Source organism: Tasmannia lanceolata, unplaced genomic scaffold (genome assembly GCF_043159265.1).
Source record: "Tasmannia lanceolata isolate RefF3 unplaced genomic scaffold, GAP_Taslan_0.1 ptg000002l, whole genome shotgun sequence".
NCBI classification, from domain to species: domain Eukaryota; kingdom Viridiplantae; phylum Streptophyta; class Magnoliopsida; order Canellales; family Winteraceae; genus Tasmannia; species Tasmannia lanceolata.
Genome location: NW_027518679.1, coordinates 23,382,062 through 23,403,938, shown reverse-complemented (window position 1 = coordinate 23,403,938; position 21,877 = coordinate 23,382,062). Strand labels below are relative to the sequence as shown.

General features: G+C 38.6%; 1 protein-coding gene across 1 annotated transcript in view; it reads right to left on the bottom strand.

Annotated features, from left to right (window-relative positions):
- Positions 1-939: 939 nt before the first annotated feature.
- Positions 940-21,877, bottom strand: part of LOC143890162 (rho GTPase-activating protein 7-like) — an 89,242-nt gene continuing 68,304 nt past the window's right edge. The window contains exons 15-22 of the mRNA XM_077394768.1: positions 21,453-21,502; positions 17,123-17,183; positions 16,952-17,035; positions 10,462-10,575; positions 10,169-10,338; positions 4,316-4,385; positions 1,762-1,968; positions 940-1,403 (exon numbers count right to left, since the gene is read on the bottom strand). Of these exons, the coding sequence (XP_077250883.1) occupies positions 1,227-1,403; positions 1,762-1,968; positions 4,316-4,385; positions 10,169-10,338; positions 10,462-10,575; positions 16,952-17,035; positions 17,123-17,183; positions 21,453-21,502 (933 nt within the window). The 3' untranslated portion in view covers positions 940-1,226. The remainder of the gene's footprint in view (positions 1,404-1,761; positions 1,969-4,315; positions 4,386-10,168; positions 10,339-10,461; positions 10,576-16,951; positions 17,036-17,122; positions 17,184-21,452; positions 21,503-21,877) is intronic.

The following is a 21,877-nucleotide window of genomic DNA, read 5'->3' as shown; positions in this document are numbered from 1 at the left end:
TCTTTTCCCTTGTTTTTAGCCACTTCTTGACCTTTTTTTTTTTTGGGGGGGGGTTAGGCAGACCCCCCACCAGATATATTGAATGAAGAAAAGAAAAGTTACAGGCGCAAATAAGGGACTCCAGAGGAGTCTTCATCTAAAATTACATTCAGATCATGAGGGACTCCACTTCTTGCCCTCTCCTCACTCATGTCCTCTCAGTTCTCCTTTTCTTACCCTCCTTGCCCCTCTCCCACATCTTGATAAACCCATATTTGGTTAAAAAAAACTTTTATGGCTGCCAAACATGGCCTAAGGTTTGCTTCTTTGGCCTTAGGTTCTGTTTCTTTTGCCGTAAAACAAAATTTATGCCCATTATAAAGCGGAAAATAGCGCTTAAATTTTGTTTTGCAGATATGCCCTTCAACAGAAATGCCCTTATCTCATGGAAAAAGAAAAAAATAAAATCACAAGAAATTCATCTCATAAAAATGACAAAAATGCCAATATTGCTTAGAAAATTTAGGGATATTTTATCATCCCTGATCTTTTGAAAATTGAAAATACAAGATTCTAAAATCCGTCTATCCATACACAGCTAATGTTTCGAAAATGTCCCTCATGAAAAGACATAAATGAAGGGAAATATGAACAGGATGGTGCCCTCCATTCAGACCTAAAACATTCCATCAGATTTTACAGCTATGTCTTGGTCATGATCCGAAATGATTTCAAACCTCAGGATCCAATGTACATGGTTATGGTTCAGATCAATCTGCTATGCCCAAATCCTTTCCATTAACTTAATGATCCATCAGACCGTCAGGATGCATTTTAACCCATTTTTATAAGGCTAGTATCATTTCATGGAGGATACTAAGTGGGTATGGCCCAACCATGAAGAGGCCCACCTCAAATGAACAATCTGCATTCCAAATATAAGAACTGTGACAATACAAATACTGCAAAAATCAATGATCGGTTATCAATTTTACTTCTCTCTGATCCATTTTGTCTCTCAGAACACCCACACACAGATCCTTCATCATGAATAGGAATATAGAAGAAAAATTATTACTATGCTTTAACAACAATGTTTAGAAAGAAAAAGAAAAAAAAAATAATTCTGAGTACTCAAATCACATTCTGAACAAAAAATTATTGAAGAACAGGAATACAGCGGATACGTGGCAAGTCTTACCAGAGGATATACAAATGGTCTAAACGTGTATAAACAGATGAGGATCTTATCTTGGGCTGGTGGTCCATGGTGGAGAGTTTTTGAAAAGCAAGCCTTGTGAAGATGTTCCGTAACTTGCATCGAGATTGTGGAGCTGTTCCATGAGTTGGGAGCGCCGCTCCTTGAAGAAGTCGAGCCGTGTTGTTAATTCCACCAAAGCTGAAGATGTTGCAAATGGATGCCTCTGATGATGCACACTCAAAGTCAGCATATGCACAAGACCAAGGTTTTTAATTTGGGTTTCGGTTTCGGCCACAATGGAAATCCAAATATTTCGGTTTTGGTGGAAATTTCAGCCGGAATCTTGTAAATATCGTGGAAAAGTTTTGGTTTCCCTACAATTTTAGTGGAAATTTAGACGGAAATCTTGTAAAAAGGAAATTTCGGAAAAATTTAGGCAAAATCCAGTAAAAAAAATGATTCCGTGCGAATTTTGTTTAAAACTTGGTAGAAATCCGAAATTAACCGAAATTTAAAACCATGTTCAAAACAGAACGATGAAGCAGTTTTGAGATCATGAATTAAATATATGATTTGTTTACCTCTGGTACTCTGGATGTGTTGGGTATGGAAGAATTGACAGCGGAGAGATCATCCACAGAAATGCTTGTCGATGCTTCCGTACTCTTTGAATCGTTCAAAGCAGTTGAATCTGTAGATTTCTTCCGTGAAGGCTGCTGCTGCCGGCTATTGGTTGATGGTAATACTTGTGTTGTAATGTTTCTCCAATCTGTTCCAGATGAGCTCTCCTGTATCGGTGCAGAAAAATATTAACTTACAAGGATATAAAATTTGAGTTTCAAAAACAGATGAAAGCTGTCCTGTTAGCCAAAGGCCTTTCTTTACCCTAATATTATTAGTAGGTGTACGTTACCGTTAATTTGATTCCGTATGTCCACAGTCCATTTCATAAGATCAATTAATTGGTAAACAGATATCAATATTTCAAATAGTGCAGCAGATAAATATTTAACAACCATAATGGGATTCTTTTTTCTTTTTTTTTGGAGAATAGGTAATTTGATTCATTCAATATACAATAATTACAAAAAGAGGATGGAGTAAGCCAACAGAAACATGGTATAAAGTATCAGATTTATATAAGAATGTGAATCGATAGGAAATTAGTTGCTCACTATCAAAACAGTAAGATCAATGCCTTAGCTAGTGTATCCGCTTCTTCGTTTGCCACTATAAACTGGTGATGAACAGTGGACTGAATCCATTTACACAAGTCCACAATTTTGAGAAAGGTTTGAGGCTAACCTTTACGGTCCCTGAAATGTACAATATGCCCAAGAGATTACATAACTTGAATCGCCTTCAATTGTGCATTTGCGTTTAAAATTGTGCATTCCTAAAGATACCTCCTAATCCAGATGGACCTGTATTGCCTCTGGAACTTCCATCAAAATTCAATTTGATTACGCCGTCCAATGTGGTCTGCTTTGTGCATCACTTTCATTTCCCAAATTATTGACTTCCAATCGTTCATTGTAATGCTCATGGGTAGAGTTCCTACGCCCATTTTGTCTTTTGACCGATGAGAACCAAATTGCCTTAATTTCATTTATTAATCTTCCGATTGATTTATACATATGTTTGATCGGCATGGCACAACAAAGTAATCGTATCTTATGCATATGCCAGATCAGCATGGGCCAATACAACCACATAACTATGTGGAACTGACATGAAATTGGGATTCTCGGAGGGATGACTTGTCATCGCACATTCTTATACTTCATTACAATGTACATCTTTATTGACTTAACTGTTCTTGACACGCACGACAATGCATGTCACTAGGTGTTAGATGTGATTAAGCCATTATAGATGGCTTTCTTGCTTATGTGATGATTATTAAGCATGTATTTAAGCTTATTCTAGCAGTTCCCTATGTTTCATATTAAATTTTTATTATTAGCATATGCTTTGTAAAGACCAGGATTGTTTTTCAAGGAAAAAGGTTTTCTGGAAAATTCTAGTTTTGTGTGGAATTGGGAGCATGAATGAGAGCCGTTGACCTGGATTTAAAAAAAAAAATCCGGGTCGTTACATGTTTCTATACGTTTCCATGACTTTACAAGAATACCGCCAAAAATCTCCAACGGAAACTGAAATTTTTCCGTTTCCACGCTGACCGAAACCGAAATTTAAAACGTCGGCTGATGTCAATCACCATGGTTTCCTTGCGTCATGGTAGCTTGCAGTGTTTGTTGGTTTGCTTAATTGTCTGTAATAGCGTCACTTGTAGGTTTCCTCTCTTTTAAAATTATAGTATTTGCACTTGGGACACCACCAATCCCCTGGAAGAAATGGATTCTTGACCACTTTTTTTTCGGCACAGTGCTGTTTTCATTCTCTCCTATTATACTATTTTCCCCAAGATCCTTCTTGCTCTTCCTTAGGCAGTGAGATTCCTCTGGATCTATCAATGCACAATGTGTGACACCGTCGGTGGATAATCCAATACAGATGTACAAAATTATAGATCTTTTTGAATTTATAAGTTTGTGCAGTACAACAAACATGTGTTTTCTCACCGTTGCAATGGCTAACCTCATTTAACACACGTGACAGTGGAGATGATAGGTAGCAAAATGTTGTATTTGTATTCTTCAGTAGAGGCATCTAAAAAAGAGATGATTTCTCATGAGGTCCACGTATATCCTCTCCAGGAGAGAGCTTTCTATCAGATGATATCATGTCAATTTATTTTTAACAATCAAATCTGACTTACGAGATTGTGGAATATATATAGAAATTGAAAAAAGTATATCTAGTAATACAAAATAGAAATAAGTAAAAAAATTCTACTAGAAAAAAATGTGTAAAGAACATAGAACAAAATTAAAACATCTATGCATGTTACTAATTTATATTTACCTAGACACTTGAACTACAAACTAAGAATTTGAAGAGTTAATCCTCAAAAAATGAAGCCCTTTTGATATAAGCCATACAAGGAGAAGGCATTAGAAGCATCTCTAGAACTTCCTGAGAAAACAAAATGCTTTGTGGCATATTTGTATTCCTTGATGAATGTAGATAAATATTTGCTCCAGAAAAGTTAATGAAAGAATTTAGACACACCTCACTTCTCTGTCTCCTTTCATGATTACAAAAAGCCAGGGTCATATCAAAATCTTGTTGAAGAATCTTCCTGTAGAAATCAAACAAATTATATTGTAAGATGACAATAAAACTAAAGGCTTTAAAGATGTGTAGGTGCATATTATGATCTCTTGTTTCAGAATAAGTCAAATATGAAACCCTCAATTGCACCCCCTGAGTATTTATTAATTAGTACATGGATAATACATAGCTTCAATCATCAAAAAAACATTTCTTGGCCAACAAGCCATGTAGTGTTGCGAAACCAAAATCAAAGTGTCCATATTTCATGTGACCAATAATCTTACATAAAATCAAGAAACAAAATGTCGCAGTAAGAAAATAGTGAATTCATAGTGTCAGTTCTATCGACTCAGGCATTGGATCACCTCTCATTAATTCCATAATTAAAAAAGGTTACTAGAAAGTAAGGCACCTACAAGAAGTAGCCATAACTTTGTCTGAAATAGATCGATGCCTAAGAACCTCTCGAAAGTACGGGACCTATTGGAACTAGCTAATGCTTTGTTTGAAATTGATAAAACACCTAAGAAGATCTATAACCAAATGATCCTAATAGTAGATAAAGGCTTTGGAGGTTGAGGGCCATATCAACGGTCTCATCAAGCCATGCTGGTCTGTTGGCCATTGAGAGTGTCTCGATGGAGGTGTAGACATGCATCAATAGAGACTATTGATGTGGTATAGCAACAACACTGAGGGTGACGAGGCTATGTGGAGGTAGGGCATGGATGGGATGCTGAAACATGTTCGATGTCATAGAGGGTTGACAATGGATAGTCATGATTAAGGTTAATTAACCTAGTATGAGTCCATGACACCGTAGGACATCACTCTTGCTAGAGCTGGGTAGGAGCTTAATCATCAATCCTCATGGAGAGGCTTGGGTTAGTTGAATAGAGCCTTGGCATGTAACTGTGACATGTAGCGTAGGGAAGAAATGCAAGGTGCACCAAGTTTAAGAATTGGATAGTCATGACTAAAGATGATTAATCCCATAATAATTCCAAAACACCTTTGCACATCATCCTTGGGTTTCGCTTGAGTTGAATGAGTCAGGTCTTGGCAATATTTTATTGACATTTCACTTGGGTCATTCTAGCCTAAATGATTCAATCAGACCCTGGGATATCTGGAGGGTCACCCTTGGATTCCTAGGATGTTTGACACTGGCCAAGGACATCGGGAAGCAAACCTCCAGAGGCAGGGCACACCAACTGGACCCTAACTGCCACACAATCAATGTTAAATTTCCAAGGAACATACTTTCATCGGTCTTCACTCAATCTGACCAGGATTTTTGCTCCTCCAATTGATGAGGTCAATGGAAAGTGTGGCTTCCTACTTCAATCAAAGCACAAACCAACACCTAAGGGGCTTCTTCTTCGACTACTAGAGCATGTGACACAATCTCCTACAACCTATGTTACAATCGACTTTAGAAGCTCCATCCATGATGAGCATCAAGTTAATCTCACCAAGGGACTTTCACTGAAAGGATTCAACAGCCTCCTCTCTGCCATGACAGTGGCCAAAATCATTGATGCTTGGGCTCTAGTCCACCAACATTGAAAAATTGTATTCAGGTTCATTGAAAACAATCAAAATCGACTTGTGTGGGTAGAAGGAGAGCGTGGTGGGGGGGGGGAGGGAATGTGCGGTTGTTCTTTTTCTTTTTTTTCATTTCATCCCACATCCAAGGCAAATCAATTTGACAAGATTTATCGTCCTTTGACAACCTTTATGAGCCAATCAGAATTGGAAGTTAGCATGAGAAATGTCGACCTTGATCAACATTCTGAATTAGCCTAACCACCTTAACCAAGTTCAAAGCCAACTCCAACTTCCTATAGTAGTCATCCTCCCATTTGAGAGCAGGGGGCTTCTCTTCCCAAGTCCTATAGGGAAGATGTATTGCCCCCCACTGGCACTAGAAGAAGAACATGTCCCTAATCATAGGAGAAACGGGAACTTGTAATCTGAACGAGGGAGAAAATCTGACAATCAAACATTTCTTTAGTCACAATGACCCATTTCACTACCAATTCAAGGATCTCAAGCCATTTTGCAGCATCTTTCCCTAACAAGAAAGAAGAAGCAAAAAGAGAAAAGAAATACAGGAACAAAAGACAAAAGAGAACAGCGAAACGAATAAAAGGAAATAGAGGAAAAGATTGTCCAACAAGATAAATGTGAATATTGCCTATGGTGAAGGTGTATAAATTGGAGGTACAAGAGAATCTCATAGGCTCTGTTCCAACAAGATAAATGTGAATATTGCCTATGGTGAAGGTGTATAAATTGGACGTACAAGAGAATCTCATAGGCTCTATTCACTTGTTTTCCCGGGAAATGAAAAGAAAATGATTCCCGGGAATCTGACGTGGCATTAGGAAAAGAAATCCAGGGAATCTGTGCAGGAAAAAGTTTCCCTAGACTGTTCACTTGCGCTGGAAAAGGTTTCCAGGGAAACTGCTTGCCCTTCTTTTTGCACTAGTTTTCTAGGGAAACGAAATCCGTGTGTTTTTGGTCGGAAATGAAATCCCTAAAGGGTGGGAAAATGGGCTTTTTCATGTCATTTTTTGCTTTTTTGCAAATATTCCACATGTGTAATTCTGTTTTCTCTAGAAAGCAAGTGAACACCAGAATTCTGTCTTATCAAGGTCTTGTCAAGGAAAAAATGAGCTGTTTTCCAGAGATTTGCTTTCCAGGGAACGCAAGTGAACAGAGCCATAGTGATTGTCCAACATGATAAAGATGAATATTTTCTACGGTGGTGGAGTAAAACATGGAGGTACAAGAGAATCTCATAGTGACAGGTGGAACTTTGAGGTATATGAGGTGTGATCATGTGTGATGACATTTGTGGACGTTAGCTGCAAGGGATGAAGGGTGACCGTTGACGTGGTAAAGAATTAGAAGTGATTTATGTGCAAGAATCAACGTGAAGACACTTGGGAGAGAATGAGAGACATGAGTGATGCTCGATGAAAAGCCCTGAGGAGTGTACCAGGGAGTGACTTCGTTCAAAACTTAAGAGTTTCTTGAGTTAGTGTGGGACAACATGGTTGGTTACTATTTCCCTTTCAAGTTCGAGGAACTAATGCAATGGATTTTCTAGACGGACTTCACAATTATGCAATGCGCTTCAGTGGGAAAAAGCAGTAAAATGCCCATTGATTAGGGCAAGGTGCCATGTGATGAAGAGCTTGAGGACTTGATGCCGTGGTTGAGGAACATATAAGGATTAAGGTACTAGTTAACCATCACAAGGTTAAGAGTGAGAAGTGGATTGGATGGAAACAGACTCAGGGTGAATGCATTTCTAGGGAATGCTATGCGACTTCATTGATACTCAAATAGATGTCTTCACGTGTGCAACAAGGGATGACTTGGTTTAGATAGATAGGCTTGTCGAGTTGGTATGTTATAGTACGAGGGCTTGCATGTTGCTTGTAGCTTCAAGGTACTAGTACATGAGGTGGTTAGAGATGGACTTAAAATCAAGATTTTAAATTTCGGTTTCGGTCGTCATGTCAAACACCTAGTGACATGCACTCAGTACATACCACATTTCACATGCAATTTATATAAATATTTATACAACACATACATTACACTTAACATGCAATTCATATAAAAATAATTATAATATAAAACATACTGATATAGTACACTGCAGTTGCACTTCCTTTTAGTTTCGGTATGCATTTTGATGGGGATGGAATTGGAAACATTTCAGTTGAACACTGCTCCATGCCATGTGTGAAATGTCACAAAAGATACTAAACTGCTCAATTTTGTCAAATCATCCATAAGGACTAAATATTTCAATCTCATTCAACCTAAACATAACCATGACTGAAGTACTTCCTAACATATACGAATACTTGCTTTTAATGTCTTTTAATGTTAGTTTGACCTTTTTGCAATATACAACATGAAAATCCCAGCTCATAAAAACCATTAGCTAAGAAAACTCTTTCACCAATAGTAAATGTTTTAACAGGGTATGAGGTTAACTAGATAATAACCTGGTAGTAGCCCCTTTCCATCAAGAGGACATGATTCTCAACTAATGATTGTTTTTAGATCTGGAAAAAATTTAGAACTGACTTGAATTTTTGTTCTTAATTCTTTAACATTAATCCAAAGTTGACACCAGGGAGGTTAGCTATTGTTGCGAGACAATGGATAATAGACATTTTTTGAGTAATTTATTATCTATGTTCACACAGAGCATGCTTGACTACGTTTAGTAGATCCATAATACTCCTATTCTAACTAGTGAACTCACACAAGATGTGGCATGAGATGCAAATTTTGGAGTCTCTTGCATATTTCTTAGAAGCACCCTAGTTAGGTGGGAAGCTCGCTTCGAAAGCTAAATTCTTCACGCCACCCAAATTTTGCAGAATTACCCTTCTGATCTGGATATAATTTAGAATTGACTTGAATTTTTGTTCTTAATTCTTTAACATTAGTCCAAATTTGACACCAAGGAGGTTAGCTATTGTTGCGAGACAATGGACAATAGACATTTTTTGAGTAATTTATTATCTATGTTCACGCAGAGCATGCTTGACAACGTTTAGTAGATCCATAATACTCCTATTCTAACTAGTGAACTCACACAAGATGTGGCATGAGATGCAAATTTTGGAGTCTCTTGCATATTTCTTAGAAGCACCCTAGTTGGGTAGGAAGTCGCTTCGAAAGCTAAATTCTTCACCCCAACCAAATTTGCAGAATTACCCTTCTAGCATGCCTCCTCTTAATTAAGAGTATAATTCCTATTTAGGTGACTACTTTTCCTAAAATAGAAAATTTTCGTTTCGGGAAAGGTGTGAATTTAAATCTTCCAAGAAATCATCAAAAGTTTCAAATAACGCATGTGATTTTTTTTTAAAAATTTACTATTAAACTTAAATGAATAAAATAACAAGCTTGAAAATTAGCAATGAAGTCCTCTTTAACTATTATATTCCTAACCTACGTTAATCGTTCCTCTGTAACTGTAAGCCTATTTCATTAAATACGCTTCTCATTCTTTTCCAACGGGGCTTATTACATGCTTCATGTTCACTTCCCATGACACTTCCCACATGTTTTCTCTTCTATAGCCTCCCAAGTGTTTTCTGCTTCCTGCATTTTCTCTTTTTTATACCCCATTGCTTATTGCGTTCACTTCCTGATTACCTCTCTCTCATTCACTTACCAATCCAGAAACTATGGTCTCTTGTACAAAATTGTTAGTTTGGCATGAGATGCAAAGTTTGTAGATTGTTGGAGGCGCATCACTTGTTTTTTTCTTCGTTTTCATGCTTTTTGTTTTTTAGATCTTTATGTATCTTTTTTTACTAATATAAGCTATATTCATAAAAATACAAGAGGTGCGCAACATAGTCAACACACGAACTATTTCTAGCTTATTCTATGTGCTTAAGAGATCCATGTAGGCATTGTCTTGCCAGTTCGCCAACAAGGGGGTAGCTTTCTGATCACAGACCAAAGCATAGCTGAATTCAATCTCTTATCCAATGGGATGGGTTTCTTAGGTAGAGAAGTAGGAAGGAGAGAAAAGAATCCACCGCCTAACTCTATCAATGAACAATTATAAATTAATGCTTAACACATCAACTCAGAAGTTTTTGCATCCATTTAATAAAAATATCTAAAATCTACATATAAAGAGAAAATAAAAATTAAAAATCATTCAAACAAAGAACATGGAGATTCCATGAACATATGAAATAAATGGAATTTTTTTTTGAGAAAAGAAAAGAAAAGAAGGGATTTTAGACATCTCACTGCTGTGAATGAAGATTCTGGACATGTTGGTATCGATCACAAGCATCAGAGAGAGACCCATAATGATGCTGGCGCTGTTGGTTTAGCTGAAGATGAAGTTCGGCAACCTTTTGTTTCAACCTTGCCACATCGGCTTCAGCAAGGGCAATCTCCTCGAGCTCTGCCCTCGTCTTCATTTAAAGTGATAACCCATAAGATTGCATATGATGGACCCATAATCTAGCGTGTGTGTGTGTGTGTGGACCCATAATCTAGTCCATTGAACGATATCTTTGGAAGAGGATGGTACAAACCTTGGAATCCATACTGCGTGAGCTAGTAAATTGTCCAGAAGACATGCTCAGACCAACCTCCAATGCAGCTCTAAGATCTCTCTCAGCTTGCAACTGCTCTTGCAATCTTGAAACCTACAAGAAGAATTAAAATGTAAAGGACACATTGGAGAAGTATATTTATTGAACAGTGATGGATTTCCATGTCAAACTTCTCATTAAATAAAAGTTGGCCAAAAAAATAGACTTTGGCCATGTTTGGCAAGCATGAAATTTCTTTTCATGGAATATTAGTTTCCTAAGGGTTGAGAGAAGGGTAGGGAGAGTGGGAGGGGAATAATTGAGAGAGCATTAGTGAGGAGATGGTACGAAGTGATTCAAAAAATAAGGAAACAAAAACTCTATTTTGAGTAGTGTTACTCTTTTCCCTGTTATCCAGTCACTTCTCACCCTCCCCTCACTCAAGCCCTCTCAACTCTCTCTCTCTTCCACATCCCCCTTCTCTCTCTCTCACCAATTGATAAACTAATATTCATGGAAAAAACTTTTATGGTGTTGAATGAAAATATGCTTTACTACATCACAGCTGTCTGAGTGTCAGAAAATATGCAATCAACAAGACCTTTTATACATGCATAGAATAATATCAGAAGACCCATTCCACCCTAGCCCCACAAGTAGGTATTGTAAAGGAAGATAATGAAGACTGAAGAGATAATGTAAATATTTTCTACATGGACAGGGGACTTTGGTCACAGGATCAAAGAGAGGGTTAACCATAGTTATCGGAAACTTCCTAGTTGGATGGGGAGCTCGCTTCCCTGGAAACTCGCTTTGGAAGCTAAGTTCTTCTCGTTTCCTAAATTTAGGGGAAGCGCGCTTCCCAAACGCTTCCTATGCGTTTCCTCTTAATTAAAAGTATGCTTTCTATTTAGAATATAACTTTTTCTAAAAGAATATCTTCTCCTTTTGATAATGCCGAAGGAGCAAATTTAAGATCCGCAAATGAGGTAGCTGACAGGCTCGCCAGGAAGGAGTTCGGAAGGAGGCTTTGGAGCAATTTGATTTCCTCCTGCTTTGACATCTTTTTGCTCTTCTACATCTTTATCTTGTATCTTCTTGTGTATACATCTTCTATGCATGTTTCTCTATATATTTTCTCTTTAGCTGTATTTGACTATCTTGGTCTTTTCATTCTTATCAATGAATCTCTTCACCATTCAAAAACAGGAGCATATTTAAGAAAAGAGTGCACTTCAATCGAAAAATTCTCATAAGTTACGAATGGAAATTACGTCGATTTTTTCTAATTAGTAGTGAAGTCTTCTTTCTACGTGTTATCCTCACCTATATTAACCCTTTCTAACCTACCACAATCCTATTCTTTCTATGTACTTCTTTTTCGCTTCCAATAAGAAAAGAGTGCACTTAAAATTGAAAAATTATGGTAAGTTTCGAATGAAAATTATGTCGATTTTCTCTAATTAATTGTGAAGTCTTCTTTCTACTTGTTGTCCTTACCTATATTGACCCTTCCTAACCTACCACAATCCTATTCGTTCTATGTACTTCTTTTTCGCTTCCAATGAGGCTTATTACATGCTTAATGTTGACTTCCGATGACGCTAGCCACACAATTTCTCTTTACTCCCTTTAGAGCTCATCGATTCCCGCTTTTTCTCTTTTCTTTTTTTTTTTGAACGGTGGCAGATTTCATTAATAAGAGGGCGACTGAGTAAGTACATCCCAAGGAAAAACATTAGAAACAAAATACAAGACAAAAGAAGAAAAAAGTACACCCCATTTATGGAGGAAGGAAATGAAAGAGCTCTAGACTCTGTTTGTCCACTCCCTCCCTAGCTAATCTATATGCAGTCCCATTTGTTGATCTTCTTAAAAGCATGGATGGTAAGAAGATCCTATCATGGATCTCATAAAAAAAAATTGAGCAAATCTCCAAGAGGGGACAGAAGAGCCTCTAAGCCATCCGATGACATTGAGAGAGTCTCCCTCTTCTATTACTTTATCCAGGAGACCCTTGTGAAGATGAATAATCCCCTGGTGAGCAGGTCTAACTTTCGCTTCACTCGCATCCGTTACCCCAATAGGTCCAGAAAAGGCCCAAATGACTTCGCCCCTGCAATCCCTTAGAACACCACCTATGCCTGTTGGCCTCGGATTTCCCATACTAGACCCATCAAAACTGAGCTTCAGCAACCCTTGAGATGGGGCCTGCCAGTGTTGAACAGTAGAGGGTATTCTCTGTACTAAAACAAATCTCCTTCCTCCCCTCCCATAATGAATGTGCTGGAAAAAATCGAAACAAGGTAAGGGATTTAGCCCAAGCAATAGTTAAAGCTATGGCTTTGATGAAGAGAAAGTGTGGCGATTTAGAGACACCCTCAAAAACTATATTTCCTTTCTTTCCATAGAACCCACATTGTAGCTAAAAGAGATAAAGACCAAAGAACTTTCCCTCTTTCCTTCCATGGGCCACTGACCAATTTTCGAATAACCCTTGAATAGAGGATGGGAATACCCATGAGATACCAAATCTGGACAGGATGCCACTCCACCTCTCTGTCCACCCTGCAATGCATAGAAATATGATCCACAAATTCCCCAGCCGCTATGCATAGTGCACAATGGTAAACTATCAACATCCTGCGACATCTGAGAAAGTCCACCGTCTGGATCCGGTTTCACAGAGCCGCCCAGTTGAAAGTACAAACGCATGGCAAGACTTTGATCTTTCAAACCTTTGCTTAGGACTAGGCACCAGATGATTGTAGAAAGATTTAACTAAAAAGACCCCGATAGAATCCCAAGCCCATACTCTATTATGCACCCCTGAGAAACTGATGTAGCAACCCTCAAGCATTTCCAACAATCTTCCCACTGAATTCAATTCCCTGTCAAAGAAGTTCCTTCTAAAGCTGGCTTCCAGATTACTTGTTCACTATGTCTCTCAAAAAAACTCATTACAGGCATCAGCTACAGACAGATTCAGAAAAATCTATTTTAGAGGAAGATGAGAGCACCAGCTCATGTGCCAAAAACTGATTCTGACGCCCGAGTAGACTCTGTATCTGATTCCTTGATTAAAGTTATGACTTATTTGCATTATGTCCCGCCAAATAGTTACTCATTTTTTGCTAAAAGAGTCTTTAGGTTTCCAATTACTAAGCTCTACTCCGTACTTGTTAATAATTACCTTTGCCCATAACTGTGATTGCTCTTCCCCAAACCTCCACAACCATTTTCCTAGCAAAGACTGCTTAACTTCCTTTATCTTTCTAATGCCCAAACCCCAACCTTTGATAGATGTACAAACCATAGAAGCAGGATTCGTTCCTGGAATTGGGGATTCGCGAATCCCCGAATCGCGAATCCGAACCGTGATTCGATTCAAATCCCCGATTCTGGGGAACCCCGATTCCCAATTTGGGGAACCCCGATTCCCAATTTATGAAAACCCGATTCCCACTTTATAGGAACCCCGATTCCCAGACGATTCCCTGCGAATCCCCAACGAATCCCCAGCGAATCCCAACTCCCCACGACTCTCAACGATTCCCCGGCGAATCCCCGACGAATCCCCAACGAATCCCCGTCGACTCTCTGGCAAACCCACGATTCCCGCTTCCCACCATCCCAGGAGCCTTCGATTCCCGCTTTCGAATCCCGCTTTCGATTCCCGCCTTGGCAACCTTGGTACAAACATCATCCCACCTTACTAATGGAATTCCTTTTTTCCTACCTTGCGACCCTCCTCCCCACAGAAATCTCCTTTGAATCTGTTCTATGCATTTCGCAACACATCTAGGGCATTTGAACAAAGACAACTGATAAATCGGTATATTCGACAAAACAACCTTTATCAGAGTAACCCTGCCTCCCGTTAACACCAGGTTCCACTTCCAGGTATCTAGCGTTTTCTCTATGCTTTCCATTATTGGATCCCAAGCAGACTTGCGATGTCTACCAGCCCCCAAAGGGAGCCCAAGATACGTGGTAGGCCCAAAGACAACCCAAAAGACTAGCCAGACCCTGCACCTCTGAGTCCTCCACATTCAAAGCATACATTCTAGACTGATTGAAATTTGATATATGCCTCGTGAGAAGTTCATAGGTTGAGAGTCAGGTTGGGTTTGGGTTGACGGTTGAGAGTTTCAGGTCGGGTTCAGGTTGGGTTCAACCTTACCCAACCCAACCCGGTTGCACCCCTAGTGCATAGTAATGGAGCATTCCCACATAGGAACATAGAGCCACCAACCAATAGCAACCTAAAGAAATAAGTTCAACAGTCCCTACAAAGACACAACAGCATGTAAAAGAGAACACACCAACCACACGGAGATACAACAGCCTTAACACAAGAGTCTAGCTGCTATGAGAAGTCATGACAGTCTTCGCACCTTGGCAAAACATCCAGAAGAGAGAGCAGCAGTCCACAGAGTGTAGCAGCCCAAGAGAAGTAGGGTCTGTTGAAAATACCATGTGTGATCTGAGGCACTCTAATCGGTGAGAACTTAGCTGATCCTGAGATCTGCCCAAAGCGGTCGTTTCTGTCTCACCCTCCCTCCATCTTCTGGTTTCCGGCGTTTTCATCTCTACCCTCTCTTTGAACCATCTCCAACCTCTTGGTTTTGTCCAATAGATCTTTTAAGGTGGCAGAGGGCGTAGCGACAACACTTTTACGAATATAGGAATCCAGCCCATCCTCAAACCTCCTAATCTTGCTTTGCACGGTTGGAATTAGTGTGGGTACGAACCGGGCCAGTCTCTCGAACTCTACCTCATATTCTTGCATTGTCCTCTTGTTCTGCTTTAGGTGAAGGAATTGCTTTTCCAAATCCCATATCCAGCTGTGAGGGAATTTTTTTTTAAATGATAGCCAATAAAATTAATAAAAAGAACCGAAATGGTCGAAATACAACAGGAAACTTCAACAACGGGAATACAAGAGAGAGAGCAACAAGAAAGAGAACTCAAAGTGGAAGATAGTCAAACAAACTGAGCTCAATAATGTTCACTCCCTGTCTAGCTAGACCATCCGCCACTTGATTGGCCGACCGACGGACGTGATTGGAGACCAGAGAAGAAAAACCAGACCAATCAAACATCTCATCAAAGAGTATCAAATCTCCATGGATGAGAATGCGTGTCTCGAAGCCACCTAATAACATTCAAAGAATCACCTTCAAACACCACATTAGCTGCTCGATCTTTAGACAATAATTTTAGGGAAGTAATATTTACGCCCCTCTTGATCACCAGGGACACCCAGCGCCAGTGTACGTGGCAATCAAATCCACTGGATTTTTCTGACGTCAAGTACATTTGCCCCCCTTTAGTCATTGATACACTGGCGTCCGGTGTCCCTGGTGATCAAACGCCCTAATTTTATTCCTTGATGGACTGCACGAACCTCCGCCTCCGTCACATCCGCTACCAAAAAGGACCGGCAAAAGCCCAAATGGTCTCTCCCAAATCATTTCACAATACCCCTCCAATACCAGCCGGCCCGAATTGGGAGGGCGATCCTCCCGGTGAACTGACCGTACCCCAAACCCTCGAGAAGGCTATAGTTCCATCGTTGGATGAATGTCCAAGTATTGAAAATCTTTCATAGTCGGAGCTGTCGTCTCTATCTGAACAAACAAATCTCCTTTGGATTGCCCAAGCTCAACCCATCAAAGTTTAGTTTCAGAACACCATGAGCCAGGGGCACCCACTCTTGAATTACTTTTTTGCTTAATTTCCATACTAGGACATACCTCTCTCCAACCTTCCCATAAATTGAAAGCCGGTATGAATTTAAATGATGGGATAGCTATCCCCCAATGTATCACTAAAGCTAACACTTTAGAGAAAAGAAAAGAAGAACTTCTTAAGCTCCCCTTAAATACTCTTGCAACCCTTTCCTTCCATAGAGCCCAAATGGTAGCCAGAAAAGGTACATTCCATAGGATTTTGCCTCTCCTTCCATGGGGCTAGGGACCAAGCCTGCAGCAAATCAATAAAATTTTCTGGGAAGACCCATAACAAACCAAATCTACACAGTAACTTACTCCATACCTCTCTGGCAACTTTGCTATGTAAGAAAAATGATTTACTAAAACACCCGCCCCAATGCATAATGCACAATGATCCACTATTAACATCTTTCTCTTTCTTAGGAGGGAAATCTACACTATTGACAATGTACAGCGGAACATGCAATGGATCACGCTCAAACAAAAGCATGACGTGCTTGTCCTCGGCTATAAACAAGAAGGCCAACAAGTAATCAACAAGGATTTCAAATAAATTATTAGCATTACATACTAAAAGAAAAGACTGACATATTTTTGCATCTATCCTATCCATTGTTTGCACAGATTGACATTTCGAATCTATCATATAGAAACAATATTTTTGTGGACGTTTTAAGCTCAAAGAAAAGATAGTTAACAAAAAAGGCATATGAAACTACTGATATTGTGGATCTTAAGTGTAAATAGAATACATCTTGTTCAAGTGCCAAGCGACGCTCATGCAAAGCTTGTTTTCTTCTCTCCAGGCTTGCTTGCAAAATGGCATTACCCTTGGCCTGACATAGAAGATAGTCTAATCTTGTTAGTGACTCCCTTTTTTCAATGATCTATCATATATACAAGTTCAAAAATGTTTCTGTTACCTCTTTTGCAATCCTATTACGCAAGTCATTTTTAGTTATCTCAAGCCTTTGAATAGCAAGCCTACATACAATTTATAAAATTATCTGGTAAGATATAGGAAAAAATCCACAAACCAAAGTTCTTGAATAAAAATGGAAAGTTGAAAATAATGTTAGATAATCATGAATTCACAATAAAAATAGAGGAAGGAATATTATTATTGCTAGCAATGAAGCACTATTTTGAAGGAAAGCAAATAAACGTTTAGCCCCATTTAGTGGTTAATACAAAAGTATTCATAATGCCATGTGATTTTCTTCAATGAAATTGCATTACCTTTTAACAATTTATTTTTAATGGTTTTTTTAGACAAAAAAGGGGATTTAGAATGCTCTCATTAAACATGCAACTACCTACAACATACTCTCACTCCATTCTAAAATGCCCCCACATAGCAATTCCTGAATATTTTATATTATTTGATTTACATCCATGTTCCAATGTAATTCCTCTATAGGATGGGGCAAATCGTAGATGGCCTTTAAGGCATAAGATGTAATATATGAATTTTACCTCCATATAAAGCAAGGAGTTCGCAGCTGTAACCCTAAACTTCATCATCAAACACTAATTTTATCCCCACTGGTATGAACCATAAACTTCACACCAAACCCTAATTTCATCCCCAATGATTTGAACCCTAAAGTCATAACCAAACCCTAATCACATGCCACCAATTTGAAACTCTAAACCAATCTCATCTATACATAACAGTTGTAACCCTACACACACCCCTAATCCCTACCCAAGATATTCTCAAAACCCTAATACAAATCCCCATCCCTTCCATACCCAAGATCCATCATTCTACCATTGCAATATCCACCGTCGAAACCATAGCCCTAACCCCACTCAAATCTCTAAGCTTGATGAAATCAACATAGAAGCCGTAACACCAACCCTAATCCTTATAATATTCAATCCCATCCACTCGAGACCCTAACTTCACTATTCCATGTCCTTCTCAGCCCTTTTTCTCACTTTTATTTTGCGCACAGACAACCCATGGGATGATCTATGTCTGTTTTCCCATAGATTGTTCCCGTCACTATATTCCTCTTTTGGCGTTAAATCCGAGGAAGTAGTGCAATGAAACTTTTATAATGAAGAATGGATTGTTGTCCCTCTGTGTTGTTGTGCTGTGATATGAAACCTAGTTTGTCGTCGTGTGGTGTACCCTGCTGTCCATTTACTTTGGGTGTATGTTTCACCATAATATACTTCGTTCCCTACTCTTGTTGTTAATCTTAGTGATGAGTGAAAGTACGCCAAACACCATGGAGATTCCAAGTGTACAAATCCGCTAAGCTCAATGGGCCTAATTATCTTCTTCGGGCTTAATCAGTAAAAAGAGTCATGGGTGGAATGGGTAAACTGAAGTTATTAACCGAAGATGGAATTAATGCGTCTCAATGCAAATGTGATGTGCCTGTATGCAACCAAGAAGAAAGAGACGCTGTCTGTGAGACATTCCTTTGATGCTAATATCTCACGTGTATGTCATTCGAAAACAAATTCTTGCCCCAATACGGAAACAAGAGTTTGAATGAGTATTCAAATTCTCTTTGTGGAATGTGGAAGGAGTCTTTATCAACATCTCACATTTGATTTGGAACTCCTGAAGAGACACTGATTAGTCTAAAGTGGCTAAATTCCTCTCTAGACTAAGCTTAGAGTATAATTTAATTCAAGAGAAGAGGATTTAGTCTGGTGGACTACTATCTAGATTGCACGTCTTAATTAACATACTACAATCTTTCCTCAGCTCAGGCATTGTTCGTAGGCTTGGCCATCTATTACTCGGTAATTTGCAATTAGTAGTTCCCCATCATGGACTACTATCTAGATTGAAAGTCTTAGTTAACATACTACAATCTCTCCTCAGATCAGGGAATCGTAGGCTTGGACATCTATCACTATATAGTTTGCAATTAGGAGTTCCCCATCATGACTCTGTTATGCATTTAGAGTGTGAAGCTTGTCAGATAGGCAAAAAATCATAGGGTCCCCTTTTATTCTGTAGACGATAAAGGAAAGTTACTTTCTCATTCTTTTCGATATTTGGGGTTCGGCAACAATCCCAAGTCTTTCAGATCATAAATACTTTGTCATTTCTGTGGATGATGATTCACGCATGATTTGGTTGAATTTAATGAAGGAAATCTAAGGGCTTGTCTTTATTTTACATGTTTCATAAAGAAATTCAAAACCAATTTGGTAAAATTGTGTGTTTTACATTCAGATAACCCGAAGGAGTATATGTCACAAGATATTGAAAAATATTAATGCCAATTCTGGTATTTTAGGCTGAAAGTTAGTACTTGGTCATAAGTTAAATTACCATGCTTAATAAAACTCTAGCCTTGTTGCAACTTGTCACTAGAAACACTGTTTAACGAGTGTCAGAATGTAGTTGTGAAAGGGGATGTACAAGAAGTACTTAGCACATCCCCGACCAGTTTTCCTCTCGCTGGCACTTCCTCGGCTTGTACCATGAGCATTGCTGATCATTTGAGCTATTGAAGTACAGTTCCTTAATAATGTGAGGGAATTGAGAGATCATTATATGTTTTTCTAGCATACAACAGAGGGATCAACACATATGTATGTATGTAGATGAGTTTTCATTACTAGTGATGACCAGAAGTTTATTGATGATCTCAAGAGTCATCTCCAAAAGCGCATATGAAAGACCCCCCCTAGGAGAGCTTAGTTACTTTCTTGGATGGGAATATCCTACAGCCCAAATGGATGGATTCAGATCATGAAAACGTCAATCTGAACCTAGTTGATCATTCCAACATACTTGAATTCAAGACAAAATCCTCTCTCTAGGACTCAATAAAAACCTTTTCTCAAAAAAAAAAAAAAAAACAACAACAAATACTTTGGCTATTAGTTGTTATAGCACTCTCCAGTAAGTTACATTAATCTGCTAGCAGAAGGCTCACATGTATTTAATTTCATCACTTAAGTTGTCAAACTTTGATGATAATTGAGTTAGAATCCCTGATGATCGCATATCCACCACTAATTTCTGCAAATCCATTGGTCTGTCTATTATTTCTTGGAGAAGAAGTAGATCAAAGTAATAAATCAAATAGGATGACTAAATATAAGGATATATCAATGTAGAGTGGGATTGTGAAGTTGTGAGGTATGAGCATTCTTAACTTAAGAGTTAAGTAGAGGTACATACATACATGCAAACCATGTTATCATCAAAATTGAACCCAAAAAGCACTCCCCAAAACAACAGACAACCATGAGGCAAGAGGACACTGCACACAGGGATGGATGCTGAATCTCTCCATGGCTAAGCATTACCCTGGGGTTGGAACGTTGATCCTTTGAGCTGCTCAATTGGTTAAAGTGGCCTATCACCAAGCTAAACACTTACAAGTTCTATGAATTCTCCCATAAAGGCTAATCCAAATAAGGAGTACGCAGGGATGGATGCTGAATCTCTCCATGGCTAAGCATTACCCTAGGGTTGGAAGGTTAATCCTTTGGGCTGCTCAATTTGTTAAAGTGGCCTATCACCAAGCTACACACTTACAAGTTCTATGAATTCTCCCATAAAAGCTAATCCAAATAAGGATTTATAGAAATTGTATCAGGAGAACATTATTACTGACTAACAGCACTCCACTCGCACTTTAGTGTTGCCTCCCGCCAAGCGGACTCTTTATAAGCTTCCCATAAATAATATTTGACAACAGAACCCTTGGGTATATACTGAATATCCAAAATGCATGTTGAGTGTGTACGAAATTAAACAAATTACAACAGAAGACCAAAACTGCCCTAGAGGATCTTACATGCCAAGAAAAACAATCGCTTCCATAACTAATAACAGGGACAGGCTCCTTATAAGAGATGGATAGCCACAAACCCCATTTCCAGGACTATGACATGCCCTGTCGACACGCGACACTCGTGTCCGTGTCCACAAATCATAGGACTCCTTGTAAGTGATGAAATGATGGATAGCCACAAACCCCATTTCCATGTCCAAGGTCACCCTATGATATGAAACTTCCACAAAGTTACCCATTGACAATGAATGCCTAATGAGTCCTTGTCTGTACAACAGCTACTCTAGAGGCAGAACCAATGGTGCTTTCAACAATTCCAAAAATTAACATTTTCAAAAAAAAAAAACAATTCCAAATATTCAGTAAACAGAATAAGGGGGATTGTAAGAGGAAACTAATAATGAGTGACCATTACATAATGGTAGCATAATAATGAGTGGTTGTTACATAATGGAAGCACTAGAGAACTTACTCTTCTTCACCAGAAGAATCTACTGATTCCATAGACAGATTTGTTCTAGCCTACAAGAAGGAATGAAGAATATCAACAAAGCAGAATTTCACTTTGAAATGAAAAACTGTAGTGTCATTACTCATTATAATGTAATCAAGGAGAAAAAGAATGCAATGAAAGAGAAAGTCAGAATTCCAGTCTATGAAGTTAGCAATATATAGTACCTTTGACCAAGCAAACAATCTCAAATTCTAATCTTATTACATATGAAACTTCAATTTCTACCGTATAGCAGGAAAACGACATTTCAAAGGGAAAAACACATCAGATTTGTTTACTAAAGTTCATCATCGAAGAATGGTTGCTTGGAATTTTTCGAATTAGAAAAAACTTCGAGTGACAGAACAACAAAAGAGAAACAATTTTTTTTTTAAAATGAACAA